Source organism: Sinohyriopsis cumingii, chromosome 13 (assembly GCF_028554795.1).
Source record: "Sinohyriopsis cumingii isolate HCF-2022 chromosome 13, ASM2855479v2, whole genome shotgun sequence".
Taxonomy (NCBI): Eukaryota; Metazoa; Mollusca; class Bivalvia; order Unionida; family Unionidae; genus Sinohyriopsis; species Sinohyriopsis cumingii.
In genome coordinates, this window is record NC_142973.1 from 37,342,213 (window position 1) to 37,356,152 (window position 13,940).

General features: G+C 35.2%; 1 protein-coding gene across 3 annotated transcripts in view; it reads left to right on the forward strand.

Moving 5' to 3' along the window:
- The first annotated feature begins 1,337 nt into the window (after positions 1-1,337).
- Positions 1,338-13,940, forward strand: part of LOC149785221 (liprin-alpha-1-like) — a 152,320-nt gene continuing 139,717 nt past the window's right edge. For all 3 annotated transcript variants that reach the window (XM_089979042.1, XM_089979043.1, XM_089979044.1), the window contains exon 1: positions 1,338-1,849. In XM_089979042.1, the coding sequence (XP_089835168.1) occupies positions 1,610-1,849 (240 nt within the window). In that variant the 5' untranslated portion in view covers positions 1,338-1,609. The remainder of the gene's footprint in view (positions 1,850-13,940) is intronic.

A 13,940-nucleotide genomic window follows, 5' to 3' on the forward strand; every position in this document is an offset into this window, starting at 1 on the left:
AAATAACAGATCGTCTAACAAAACAAGTAAGTATTCATTAAAAGGTAAGAAAGCCTTTGAAGTATCCCTCTCAAAGTAGGATTAGTGTTTTCAAGAGGTATGCATGGCCTCTACTCTTGTCGCTAATTTGTAACAATATATCCTTTCTATTTTATAAAGCTATGTACAATCGAGTGTGTCATATATGAAGCAGTATTACAATCTGAAGCCTAAAATCAAATATATTAGTATAATATCTCATGTACGGTGTCGCTACTCTTAGAAAAATGTAAAGATATTCTGTAGAATATTATCTGTTAAGTATTATTATTTGATAAATCAATATAGATACTTTGACCAGACGACTTAAATTGAGAATGTCGTTGTACAGATGCATATATTTTTTTAGCATAAAAAATAAATGTATTTAAGTATTTTAATTAGAAAGCGCAATATATGTTTGTGTTTTCTCTCTCTCTCTCTCTCTCTCTCACACACACACACACACACACACACACACACACACATATATATATCTTACATAGTATCTACTTGCTGTTTGAAGAAAAATATCTTTATGCAACTATCGCAAAGTTGGGCCGAATTGTTTTTCGAGTTGGGCTGAATTGTCTTTTAAGTTGGGTCGAATTGTCTTATTTTCGGTCCAAGTTGGGCCGAATTGTCTTGGGCCGAATTGTCTTTGGGCCGAATTGTCTATAAGTCGTTTGAAAGAACTGTTGAGTCAAATATATTGACACCAAATACTCAACGCAGAATATTTATTAGATCCGAGATATCAGGGGTATCCAATTTTTCGTTTTTATGACGATAAACGTGATAAAAACGTAGCTAAATAAAAATACAAATAAAACAGACGGTGATAGAATAATACAATCAACTTGTGGACCTTAACAGACGTAGGGATATAAATTGATATAATTATTGTCAGTTGAAAAGGAACATACTTCAAGGTTTCAATGTCAATTAGCTGATTTAACTATTTACTGAAAATCGTAATATATAAATAGTCAGCAAATTTACAAATTTATCAGAAAATAATAATAATAATAATAATAATAATAATAATAATAATAATAATAATAAATATCAAATATCTTGTGATAGTGTAAGATGCATGACCCAAAATTCGTTGGAAAAAAAAAAAAAAACCCACCTGCCTCAAATACGTTGTTACATAGCAGTACTTCGCTGTTTGAAGTATTCCAAACATGCCATAACAGCTTTCGATTTAATATATGAATGAACGGGCACCTGCTGACCTATGTGTGTAAGAGTTATTTCCCATGCCACGCTGAGCACGCTGGGTAATGACACACTTTATAAAAAAATATGGCTACTAAGATGGGGTTTTCACCGGGATGGTTGTTATATTCGGAGCCATACAAATTCACCAGTCTTCAAAATTAAGACCAGTTATGAAACGGAGACGAAAACTTGAATGAATATGGTTGTATCTGACCATGAATATTAATAGGTGCTACTAATCGGGACTGTAAAAATTGATGATGTAGACATGCAAGACTCGATGACTATGTTACTCTAAGCATCACTGGCGGTTTGACGGATATATGTTTATTCTGAGATTGTTATACACAAACGATCTGTGAAAATGATGTGCGACGTGATGCCCACTATCTCCGAGGACGGATCCACAGATCGAGAATCGCAGGAGTCGGGTGATGACACAAATTTTGAGCAGCTGATGGTCAACATGTTGGATGAGAGAGATAAACTGATGGAGACGGTCCGTGAGACCCAAGACGCCCTGACTCTTACACAAGCGAAACTTCAAGAAATTGAAAAAGAAAAAGAAGCCTTACAACGTCAGCTTCAATCTACGACCCCACAGGTAAATCCAAGCAACTAATTATTTTTAACATACTCGGTGACTAACACGTTCACCCACCCCCGTACGAGGCATATCTGCAAGTTGATGAGACAATTGGAATATCTCGGTCGCCATCTTTACACATACATTATCTCTCAACCTCTCACAAGTACATTACAATATTTTATGTATGATGTAATTCATGAGGACAAGATAAAAAGCTTTCCCCGACAGTTTAATCCTCTAAAAAAAAACAAGCTTTTTTATGGGAGAGAATATGCAACAGCCACTTGGCTCTGCACATTGCCCTTCACAGCAAATTATGGAAGCACTAGTGGATTAGTCATGATTGATCAGAAGTTATTGATCAAATTGCAACTAGCCACTGCTCGCTTACTTAAAGCATTTACCCATTACTTTGGGGAAATCAAGTTAGTTGTCTTAATTTTGCATTGTTTGTGTTGGCGTACCACTGCAAATTAAAATGTGCCCGGCATGATTTTGTGGAACAAAATGTCATTTCATGTTTAGTTTGGTACTGCACATTGCATTTTCACACCGATGTTAAAGACTTCCATTTCGTAACCTGCTTGAAATCACTTGATGGTGATAAAATTTTAGACTTCTCATATAACCAAGATATGTCATGCACGAGTAAAAGTTCATGTTTGTAACTTTTGTATGCTGTATCCATTTATTATATTTAGGCACCTGTCACAGCATTGCACTGCATTTTATAGAGAATTACCATTAGCAGCCATATCTTCTGAATGGTGTTTTTCGCTTTTGCTGGTATCAGGGCTTGAAATTATGCAGCTAGTCTGAGTCTAGTAGATTTCCTTCTGAGCTAGTAGTTTCATTATCTCATGACTAGTAATAATCTTGATACGTGTCTGACACTGATTAATTTTGGGAAAGGATAGAGAAGATGCAGCAGGACTGTGAACAGGTACTCGGGTACTGACATGCCGCAGTCAGGTTTTCTTCCAGTGCATGTGGCACCATTAGCCCTTGGCTTGTAAAAGCAGTACTCACTTTGATTTCAAGTTTATGTCCTTTTGATTGAGCTGTGAAAATAATACTTGTTTATTGCCAAGTAGATTTCTGCCTCATCCAGTAATTTGTTTTACTTTAATCTCTTTGCATGTTTTCCCACCTGACAACCCTTTGATTGAGCAGCAAGTGATGCTTGCTTAGTGGCAAGTAACTGAGGGTGGTTATTTGATCTTGTTACACATTTTACAACTTTAATAGAATCCACAAACTATATGATGAAAGTATTACCTTCATATCACTGTGAGGCCAAGGAAGTGGAATCAGACAATATTTACAATAACTACACATGACAGTTTACTAGATGACGATCGATGATTTCAGAACTTTATTAGAAATGGGGTTGAATTCTTGTCTTTGTAGCAAATGACATTTATAGGATACTTAGAATTAATAAAAAAATGTGGACTTTACTTTCATTATTTATTTTTTAAGATGTATGGAATTAACATATGGGATATTGTGAATTGGATCATTCTGAACTGTTTTTATACTGCTATGTGACCTATACTTGAATTCACTGATTTATCATATAATTGGATTTAAAATTGTTAATTTAGTGTATTTAATTAGAACACATTGTTATGTTGTTAATTTATTTGTAATGTATTCCACTCAGTGATTAAAGTATATTTTACACATTATTTTGTTAATGTTCCCATCTTCTTATCTATCTATCAGTCCAACTGAGCTTACTTATTGTTCCAAAATGCAACTCTGACTCAGTGACAACAAAATCACCCCTTTAGACAGACCCGACTTGCAAAATTGACCCCAACTTGTACACTTCAACTTAAGAAAACAAATTCACTTTTGCATGCTGCTCTTGTGGGCATTAACATACAACAAAGCAGTTTATGTTTGTACACATTTAATACAATTCCCATTTTATCAGATACCAGGGTAACTGATTGACGAGTACCCAGTAGAAGTTTCTTAAAATTTTAATACCTCTAAGCATGACAAGTAAGTTTTTTAATCTACTAGTCCTTCTGTCCATAGATACATTTGTTAAATTTTTGACTCGAGTATAAAAGCTGTAATTCAGCAAAATATAACCTTGTAACGATGCATCTCAGATTTACTTATTTAATAAGTAGACATTGAGTTTAATTTGATTTAATAAAATTCTGTATGGTAAAGCAAGTAAAGTTAAAGCACTGATCCGACTGTGAAGAGTAGTCTTAATTGATTGGTTCTTTTTATTTCACTTGATTGGTTGTTTTATTCCAGAGGATAAATTTGCTCCTTTAATAAGCAAATTTGTGACTTAATGTATTGCCCTCAAAGAGTGGTTATTTTTTTTAGGTCCCAGTAAGTGAAGTCATTGTGTTTATTTTATGGGCAAAGGTAGGGAAATAGGAAAAAGAAGTGTTAAATGTCTTGCTTAAAACAACCAGTTTACTAAACCTTTTTACCCAAGCAAAGAACATACAAGAAAAGAAATGCTTATTAACCCTCATGAATGCATTGTTTTTAGATATACAGGTAGAGTTCATGGGATGTCCTGTTGTCTGTTATCTATCTGATAGCCCCAGCCGAGTCATACCAAAGACTTACAAAAATGGTACTAACATCTTCCTCGCTTGGTGCTCAGCATTAAGAGGTTAGTGTTAGGACTGGTCGGCTTGGTGTCAGGATAATGTGACTGGGTGAGACATCATGCTACATGTCTGTGGCATGTTGCCCCAGTGCTGGACATCACTATAAACTGCCACATTGCAGACATCGTAGTGATATGACTGAAAAATTGATCAACCCCACGACCTCCTGCATCCGAGGCAGGCACTCTAACCACTAGGCAACTGAAGTGGTCCGAAATGAATTGGCACTTAATGACCTATGTGTGTTGCTGTGCCAAAAAGTACCAAACCAAACCAGTCCAAAGGAGCTGATTGGCCATAATATAATTCAGGTTACAATGTAATAGCCTTCCAGTTCTTTTGGCCGATCAGAATCTTCCCTACTGTAGGCGCCATGAAATAAGTTTAACTGAAATGTATTTCTTGGTAATAATGTGCATCTAATTCTTCTGAGGCAGTTGAAATAAAGTGTATTACTCAGGAATAGAGGATGGTACAAAAATCCAGGCTAATCCATTGGTATGATTTCAAACCTGTGCCCTTTTGGTCATGAGTCCACAGTGTTTCCCTTTACCCTCATTTGCACTTGAGAGATCCCCCAAATTTTTAATTTGACCTCCAGCTTTGATACCAAAATTGTTTTTTTACTTTGTCTGACCCCCCAGTTTTGACACCAAGGAGATTTATGACTCTCAGTCTTGCACCTCTCGTGGGAACACTGGTCCAATACTGTATGCAAGCCACAACAGTTGCACTAGTACCCTGGCTAGTTGGACATAGGAATTAACTGTCATTTGCTGAGTTAATACATGTTAATATACACTTGTAATATGTGGATAGATTCAAGAAAATCTAATTTTTTAAATAAATGTTGAACCATTGACCATTTTGCTGGGAGAAAGCAAAAGATTGTTGAAACATTTTCACTTAAGTTTTGATAGTTTATCTGGACAATGTCTTGTTTATTAAATTAGGTGCCTCCACTGTTTAAAAAGATATGGTAAAAACCAAACAGACACTCGGTTTTTGTAAAATATAAAATTATTTCACTAAACTATCAAATGAAACAAGTATGCCCTAAATTATACTATCAATTTCACACTAATCTAGAAACTCAAGTTTCTCACTAATCTGGAAACTGTCCAAAGGTATTCTGAATGAAGGTTCTAACATTGTTGTTGTTGTAGGGTTTAACGCCATTTTTCAGCACACGATAGGCTATACATGGTGGTCAATATTAATGGTGGAGGAAGAACCTGGGAAATCCCCGGAAAGAACCACCGACCCTCAAGAAAGCTACTGGCATGCTTTCTCACATACCCACATTGGCTGAATCCAAGACTCGAACCAACGCAGACAGAAGTGAGATGGCAGTGATCCATAACGGTGAGCAATTTAGACTACTTGGCCACTCAGGGCCCCAGGTTTTAATGTGATTATTTGCTAATATGCTAGCACGATTGAAGAATCTCAGGTCTAAATCCAAAAGTTTTTACTCAAGTTAATTCAATGAAAGTAGAAAATCACTGAAGTCCTTAAAGTTTTACATAATCCAAAATAATTATCTAAATATTTAAGTCCTTGAATAAATTCACATCATCTGATAGGTATTAAGTGATTAAATTAAATGTTTTCGACTCTGCTATTCCATCATACAATTATAAATAAATCACCGCTCTCTTACAAAGCTGGCATAAACTGTAGAATAATAATATGGTGCTTTTAATTCTCTTATATAGTCACTATATGTGCACCAAAATGAACAAAAAATGAATCACAAAAATATTGTCAAACGATTTAAATTATTAAAAATAACAATAGAACAGTTATGGTCTTAAATTGAAATAGTTGTTGACATGACCTTGCCAACCAGCATTGATTTATGAATGGAAATGTTACTTATGTTGTACATGTACTTTACTATACTACCAACCAGCCATTGAGTTAAAGAATTTGAAATATAAATGTCATAAACCCAAATGACTTAAATAAAACTATATTATAAATTTAATAGATGATACATATATCCTTAACATTGTTAGAAATTATGTAATCATAATGAAACAGTCATAACATCTTTCTTTAAAATTGATGCACTATATTTTGCATCACTTAATCTTTTGTTTCTCAAAATTTGTGCTGTCATTTGTGTTTTTAATTTTTTTGAAGGGTTAAAAGCTGAGAGTCCCGGCAGCAGCCCCATTTTTAACACTTTTTAAAAAGTAGGTGGTCCCAAACACATTTTGATACTTGAGAATTCACCTTATGGTGTCAGAGATAAACCCTGAGCATGACATCCAAACCATTTGCTAGTGTATGTAATGTGGATTTATGAAGTCACTTTATTGGTATAAATTGACATCCAGTACATAACATAGATAACTTGTGGCTTTAGTGTAACAAATCCATTGATATCAGGCAATTATTGTATAGTATGACTGGTCCTCTTCTCTCATTCCAATATGAGGACAAGATTCTTCTAAAAATGTCTACTTGTCCAACATCTGGGACAATATGTACATGGGTTGATTTTTGTTGTTGTTATAAACCATATTTATCCCAATAGTCTCTTGTATTTGTTATATATCTGTTAAAGGAAGTGAGTATTGTATTTAAAATTCAAAGATAACTGCATTGTAAATTGTAATGCAATCAGACATGGGGCAGACTTTGAAGTACATCAGTATGAACACTTGTGTTTCCCCCAGAAACAAAAAGGGCATGGTACTTATTGTGGACAAAAGGGCACTTTAAATGTAGAGCCCCTGCTCACGAAGGCACCATTGTGAATCATTGTTGTTGTTGCTCTTCTTATTATTATTATTGTAAAATTCAATGTTTGAGAAGCTGACTTGGAAAGTTTAAAAATATTCTGTAGTAATAATAATCATTAATTACATTGACTATAGGTGACGTGTGCTTTGACAAATTCTTAATTTTTATTTCTTTTTTATCATTCAAGCAACCTTTAATTTCCTTGGATGAATATGATTTAATTTATTGAATTGCAGGATCTGTGTTTTATTATTCATTAGATGTACCTTTAAAGAACAAGTCAGTAGCATTTAGTGTACCCATTGATTTTGTCATTACAGGAATGAAGTAGTCTACTGCTAAAATGGCAGCATAGATTTTGTATTTGATTTTTAGCTTTAATTTGGAATAATATTCTATAATATTCTACATGAATATCAGTTAGTTATTATCTGACAACAATCAGAAACTTTATTAGAACAATACATTAGATAGGTTCAGATTCAGTGCAATGAAATATCACACATCGTAAACTCATTAGCGGAAGAAGAAAAAAAAAAAACAGTTGCATGTCATATTGGATAAACAAAATAGAATGCACCCAGTCAGGAGTGGAGCTGGCATGTGCAAAACTCTAACCTGACACCTAATTGTTTTCATAATCAAGTTAGAAGAATTATATATCATTTTAGTAGCTGCAATAACTTATTGGTCACTGCTGTGAGGATTTACTTGTTCTTGCCAGAAAACTATATCTGTTCATTGTGAACACATCTTCTGACAGAGTGGAGCATTGTCAGTATAACAAGGTCTACTTCTGCACCTATCATGCACATGTGTAGAACAGTTATAATTTTCAAAATGGACATGTATGACCAGTGAAAAATGTATAATGTTGTTAGTGCTTTACCACAGTGTGGTCTTATTTCACCAAACATTATCTTGGTGCTGTATGTACAGTATCCATATGATGGGCCCCAGGTGGTGAAGTGGTTTTAAGCACATGCCTTCATAGATCACTGTCATCTCACCTGTCCGCTTGGGTTAGAGTCTCAGGCTCACCCATTGTGAGAAAGCTTGCCAGTAACTTATAGTTCTTACCAGAGTTTTCCTGGGTTCTTCCTCCTCCAATTATTCTGGCCACTCTGTATAACCTTTGAGAAATGGCATTAAACTCAAAACAATGACAGCAACAGGAATATGTAATTCCTGTATATTACGGTAAGGTATTCATGTACTATTTTGTGAACACAAAAGACTTAACCCATAACCACTGTAAATGATAATGAATATGTATGTGTCCTATGGGATGGGATACAGCATGGTAACCTATCATGTCCCTTAACAAACCAAACTCTGAAAGAAAGCAGGGTTTACAGCATGTAAATACATGATGTATACGGTAAGGATACAGTTGCTTTTAAAAAATTAATTATCTAAACGCCAAATCCGGTGCTATTTTTACCTCTGTATATTGATAATTGTTCTTCGGACTCATGTCACATTGGTATTGTAGTTTTTGCATTCACACCACATTTAACAGTGTAACATCTTACTTAACCACAGAAAACACATTCTGAGAACTGTTTTGTCTGAAGCCAAGACCCTCTGAGGAGGACTCATTCCTAACATGGCTTTGCTAGATTTGAAGAATCATAAGCCTAGATCCTTCACTTCTTCTCCTCGCCCATCACAATGAAGTGTACTAATAACAATTGATCCAGGGTCCACAAAATTCTTGCAGCGTTCTTACAAGTACAGCCTTAATTTACTGTGCATCATCAAATGAGTCTGGTTCATGGCATGGAAATCAGGGAAGAGTTATCTAGTCTACTTTCTTCTCCTAAGGAGGGTGGGTGGGTACTGATTTAGGTACTTACACTATGCATTCCTCTACCAACCCCCCCCCAACCCCCCCCTCCGTTTTCAATTAGGCTTCTTTTGGGCATCTAGCATCATGGGCAATGAGTGAATCCTTTCTATTGTGAGTGAGGGTTAATGACTTGAGTTTCTAGAACAACCCTTCTATCAGAACCCGCCCTGTTCCCTCACCAGTCCAAGCTGGTGAAATTAGGGGAAGAGGTACATACCCTTTTGCAGAAAGGGGTACTTGAGAGGGCCATGAACAATCAGTCTTCCACATTCTGCTCTTGAATCTTTCTTTTCACTAAGAAAGCAGGTATTTTAATTGCAACAATACATTCTACCCATTGCTTAGTACTTTTTGGTGTTGAAAATATTGTATGTTCACTGTAAATAGATCCTTCTACAGAGTGGAGAATGGTCAGTAGACACCTCTGCCACATTTGCACAGAAACAGTCCTCTTTTTCATGGAGGCCATTTAATCGTGATCAGAGAAAAATTGCATGTTACATGTTTAAACCACATTTGGTTTTTCCTTCAGCTATATTTCATCTAACTCATCTTCTTTTCTTAAGTCAGTAATCCCTGTTGTTTTTAAGTAATTAGTTCCAGAAAGGTCTTTTCGGTTCAGCACGTTGCAATCCACCCTTTAGTGGTTAGGGTACACTCTTATTTTTGTAATATATTTGGTTCATGGGTAAGTTTTGTGTGTTAACACAGTATAAGCCCTCCAAAACAGTTAATAGGAATTCGTAATTCCATTGATAAATAATTGCATAAACATCATTTTTGAAGTTTTTAATGTATTGCATTGTTTTTGACATGTCATCTTGTTATTGTATGCATTGCCTCTAGAGTACAGTAATGGTTAAACAAACTAATGTCTTCCTTATTAAAAGGAAGGAGAGTTAGAATATGGGAACTTGTCCCTGATTAATTCTTTATCATTGTGCATATATGGTGATGTATTTAGCACACAGTACAAACAAGTTATGTGTAAACACACTGATGTGTATATAGCATGTAGTACATATGTACCGGTGAGTTTCATCATATGAAAATAATAAAACATTGTAATTATTAATATTATTGTGATATTATTATTATTGTTTCTTTCAATTACTTTAATTCAGAGAACAATCATGTACATTTTGCATAAACATTGGGGGTATATATAACACACAGTACATATCAACAGGTGAGTTTCATGTGGAACAAATAATACAGTATTGTTATTACTGCTCTCCTCTTTCTAGTAGAACATTTATTTCAGAGAACAATTATGGGACAGTCTTTTGGGAAGTGTGGTCTCATTAGGGCCCATCAGACACTTACCTTGACTGCCTCATATTTTTAAAGCATTCACTTGTGAATCATGGTACTTATTGCTTTACAATGCATAATAGAAGAAAATTTAAGGGTCTCAGTAGTTGATGGGATTGTCTTTCTCTGCAAGGCAATTGAGGCCATTCCTGAAGGAAGCTAATGCCTCCCCCTAGAAGGGATGAGATTTTTAAACAATTTATGTTCATGGTAGTGTGTTGCCCTGCACCTTATGCTCTGAGTAGTGTGTTGTTCCCTCCCATTAAGGAGGTAGAGCACCTCACAATCAGGTTGGTCCATTAGGGAGGCATTTGAGGCCATTCCTGAAGGAATGTTCAAGGAACTTTTGCCTCCCCCTTGAAGGGATTAGATTTTTAAACAATTTATGTTCATGGTAGTGTGTTGCCCTACACATTATGCTCTGAGTAGCGTGTTGTTCCCTCCCATTAGGGAGGTAGAGCACCTCACAAACATGTTGGTCCATTATGGATGTAGAGCACCTCACAAGACTGTTGGTCCATTATGGATGTAGAGCACCTCACAAGACTGTTGGTCCAGTTGGGATGTAGAGCACCTCACAAGCATGTTGGTCCATTAGGGAGGTAGAGCACCTCACAAGACTGTTGGTCCATTATGGAGGTAGAACACCTCACAAGCAATATGGTCCATTAGGGAGATAGAGCACCTCACAAGCATGATGGTCCATTAGGGAGATAGAGCACCTCACAAGCATGTTGGTTCATTAGGGAGGTAGAGCACCTCACAAGCATGTTGGTTCATTTGTGATTATTATAAATATTGACTAAAAGCAAGCTAATTCAGGTAAGGTTCCTATGATAACTAATAAGGTCAAATGACCAATAATTGTGTAAAGTTTAATGTAAATCCTGTATAGTTACATTGTGTGACATTTTAAGTTATGACTGGGACAACTCAATTTATTTTATTTTTTGGACTTTATTATAGGAAAATACTTTGAAAAGCAGAAATGAATGAGTCATAATGCTGGGTATTAGAAAATCTACATCGTGAGAATTGTTTAATGTTTGTCAAGGTGAATGAAAAAAATGTTTGTTCTAATGCTGAATGCGGTGTGCTTTAAAAACATTAATGGCTGAGACAAAGAAAAGATTAGGTCTTGTCAAGTCTGTTAATATAATATCAATAGTGTATGTGTTTAATAAATTGTTTGAACTAGATTCACACTATATGCACACATGCTTCATTTCCCAAAGAAATTGGGGAGTAAACATAACTTTTTCGGTTGATCCAGAGAATTTGATTCCTGATCACAAAAGGTTACTCTAGAAGAGAAGATAATCTTATTTGAAGCATTGTGTACATTTTCTGCTTTCTCTCAAATTAATGTAGTGAATTTCAGTTTTTCAGTTCAGATGTCAGGAAGGAATGGTTGACAACATTAATTGCCTAAATTTCTGCTACATGAATACTTCCAAATGTACTTTTGAGTGCAGGGAACGTTTCTATTGTATAAAGCGAATAGACGGTTCATTTTGGGCTGTGCTTTTGCACCAGTGACAGAGTTTTCAATATCTGTTGCAGGTTAGTTTATTTTATGGCACCCATAAGGTGCAGAAATAAGATCAAAGAAGATTTCTAACAAACTAAATCAGTTGTATCACATACTGTACTGAATAAATTGCATTCATTGCATAAGATGAGCAATTTCATTGGCTGCAAAAAATGTTTAACTGATTTTGATTAGCTTGGTTCCCATGAGAGCACATGGTTAATGACCATTGATAGAAAATGTAAAGAAAAAAAGATTCAAGTTTCAGCAAAAACACAGCTATATTATTTTTGAGGTAGGAATGAAGACAAAATTCTCAATTAAATTCTAGAGGGGAATGGTTACTCAGGAATGAGAAATTCAAATCCCAGTATGGAAGGCTTGTGGGAGGCTTCCTGCCTTTATATACATTGGATCAATGACTGCATCAGTCTATTGCTACAATCTTGTTGTCACTAAAATAAATGTCTTCTGATCAGTGGACAAAATTATCGAACTCTGCTGAAGTCTGACTATAAAGTGACTGACTTAAAATATATAATGCTGGAAAATTTAATATTTATTCCAAAAATTAATAAATCCATGATGCTGAATGAGCTTGTTGCCACTTTGGGGACCATGTTTTGGTTTTGTTTAAACTTGGAATATGTGCTTATGTTATTAATTCATTCGGCCCCAGAGGTTTTTGTCGTTTTTGCCTGAAATGTGCGTAGGAAAGACATGGGGGACTATTTATGAATACATCGTAATACATTGGCTTTCAACAGATATTCCATGAGAATAATGCCTAGTTGTATTAGAAACATCATTTTCCATTGGATATTTTGCTTGTGCATGAGCAGAAGGCTAAAAGTTGGATTTTTTTTCTCTTCTTTTTTCTTTATTTTTTTTTTCTTAATGGACCCATCATTTTCGTATGGAGACCGCAATTTATTCCAAATGCCCACCTCATCCTAGTTTTTGCAAAGGTTCACCAGTCTGCATGCAGTTAAGACCGGCATGCCTTAGATCTGAAGCCAAAATGTCTAAAGTCCGGATTCAAAATCACATTCCGATCTCGAGTGAATTTTATGTGAAAAAAAACCAGGTCCAAAAAATGAGGTTTTTCTCCCTGTATTTTGTAGTGCAACTAGAACTTCCAGATTATTTGATATCATTTTAGAGCTATATCTGTCTGCTTTTTTTTAATACCACCCATGTTGGTGTATCTTAAATGACCTTGATGCAGCAGAGCTTGGAAGTAGGGTACAGCCTCATCACGCCTACAGACAGGATCGGGGACGAATCGGTTAAGATCTGGGTCACCTCTAATAATGAGTGAGAGCCATGCATAGTAATGAGATTATCTTACATCTGATTGGCTGTGTTTTGTTATTGTTCTAGAACCCATACATGAAGTATGGGCATATCTTCATCAAGCTCTTGGATGAGTTGAATAATGAACAGAATTCATGCATGCTGATAAATTGATCTTGCTTCCGATTGGCTGAGCTGGAGACCATAGTTTTCTTATTTTTTTTAAAGATAAAACTTGGAATGTATTTTTTTTATGGGACTGATTTCACACAAGTCCAGTAATGAATAAGATTCACTCTTGTTAATGGTTTGGTCTTGCATTTTATTTGCTAGAAACTGTATTTATTAAATCCAGTTTGGGTAAATATGGTAAATAGACTTAAGTCATCAAGGTGTCCATGAGTTTTATTTTAATCTGTGCATATTCATGAAATAATTGCATTTCTGAATGTTTTTTTTTCTATCTCTCTCTCGCTCTCTGTGTGATTAAAGCAAGGGAAATAACTTATGCTATTGAGAATCACAGGTTCTGGGGTTACACAGTTCTTCCCCTTGCAAAAATAATGAAAACCCATATAAAAATACATTTTTGGATATAGAATGTGCAATTTCATTTGAAACATTTGACAAAAGTTTGCAAAAAAAATTACACCTCAGGGATTAAAATGAATAATTTGTTATTTATAACTAAAGTAAAAGTAAAATAAA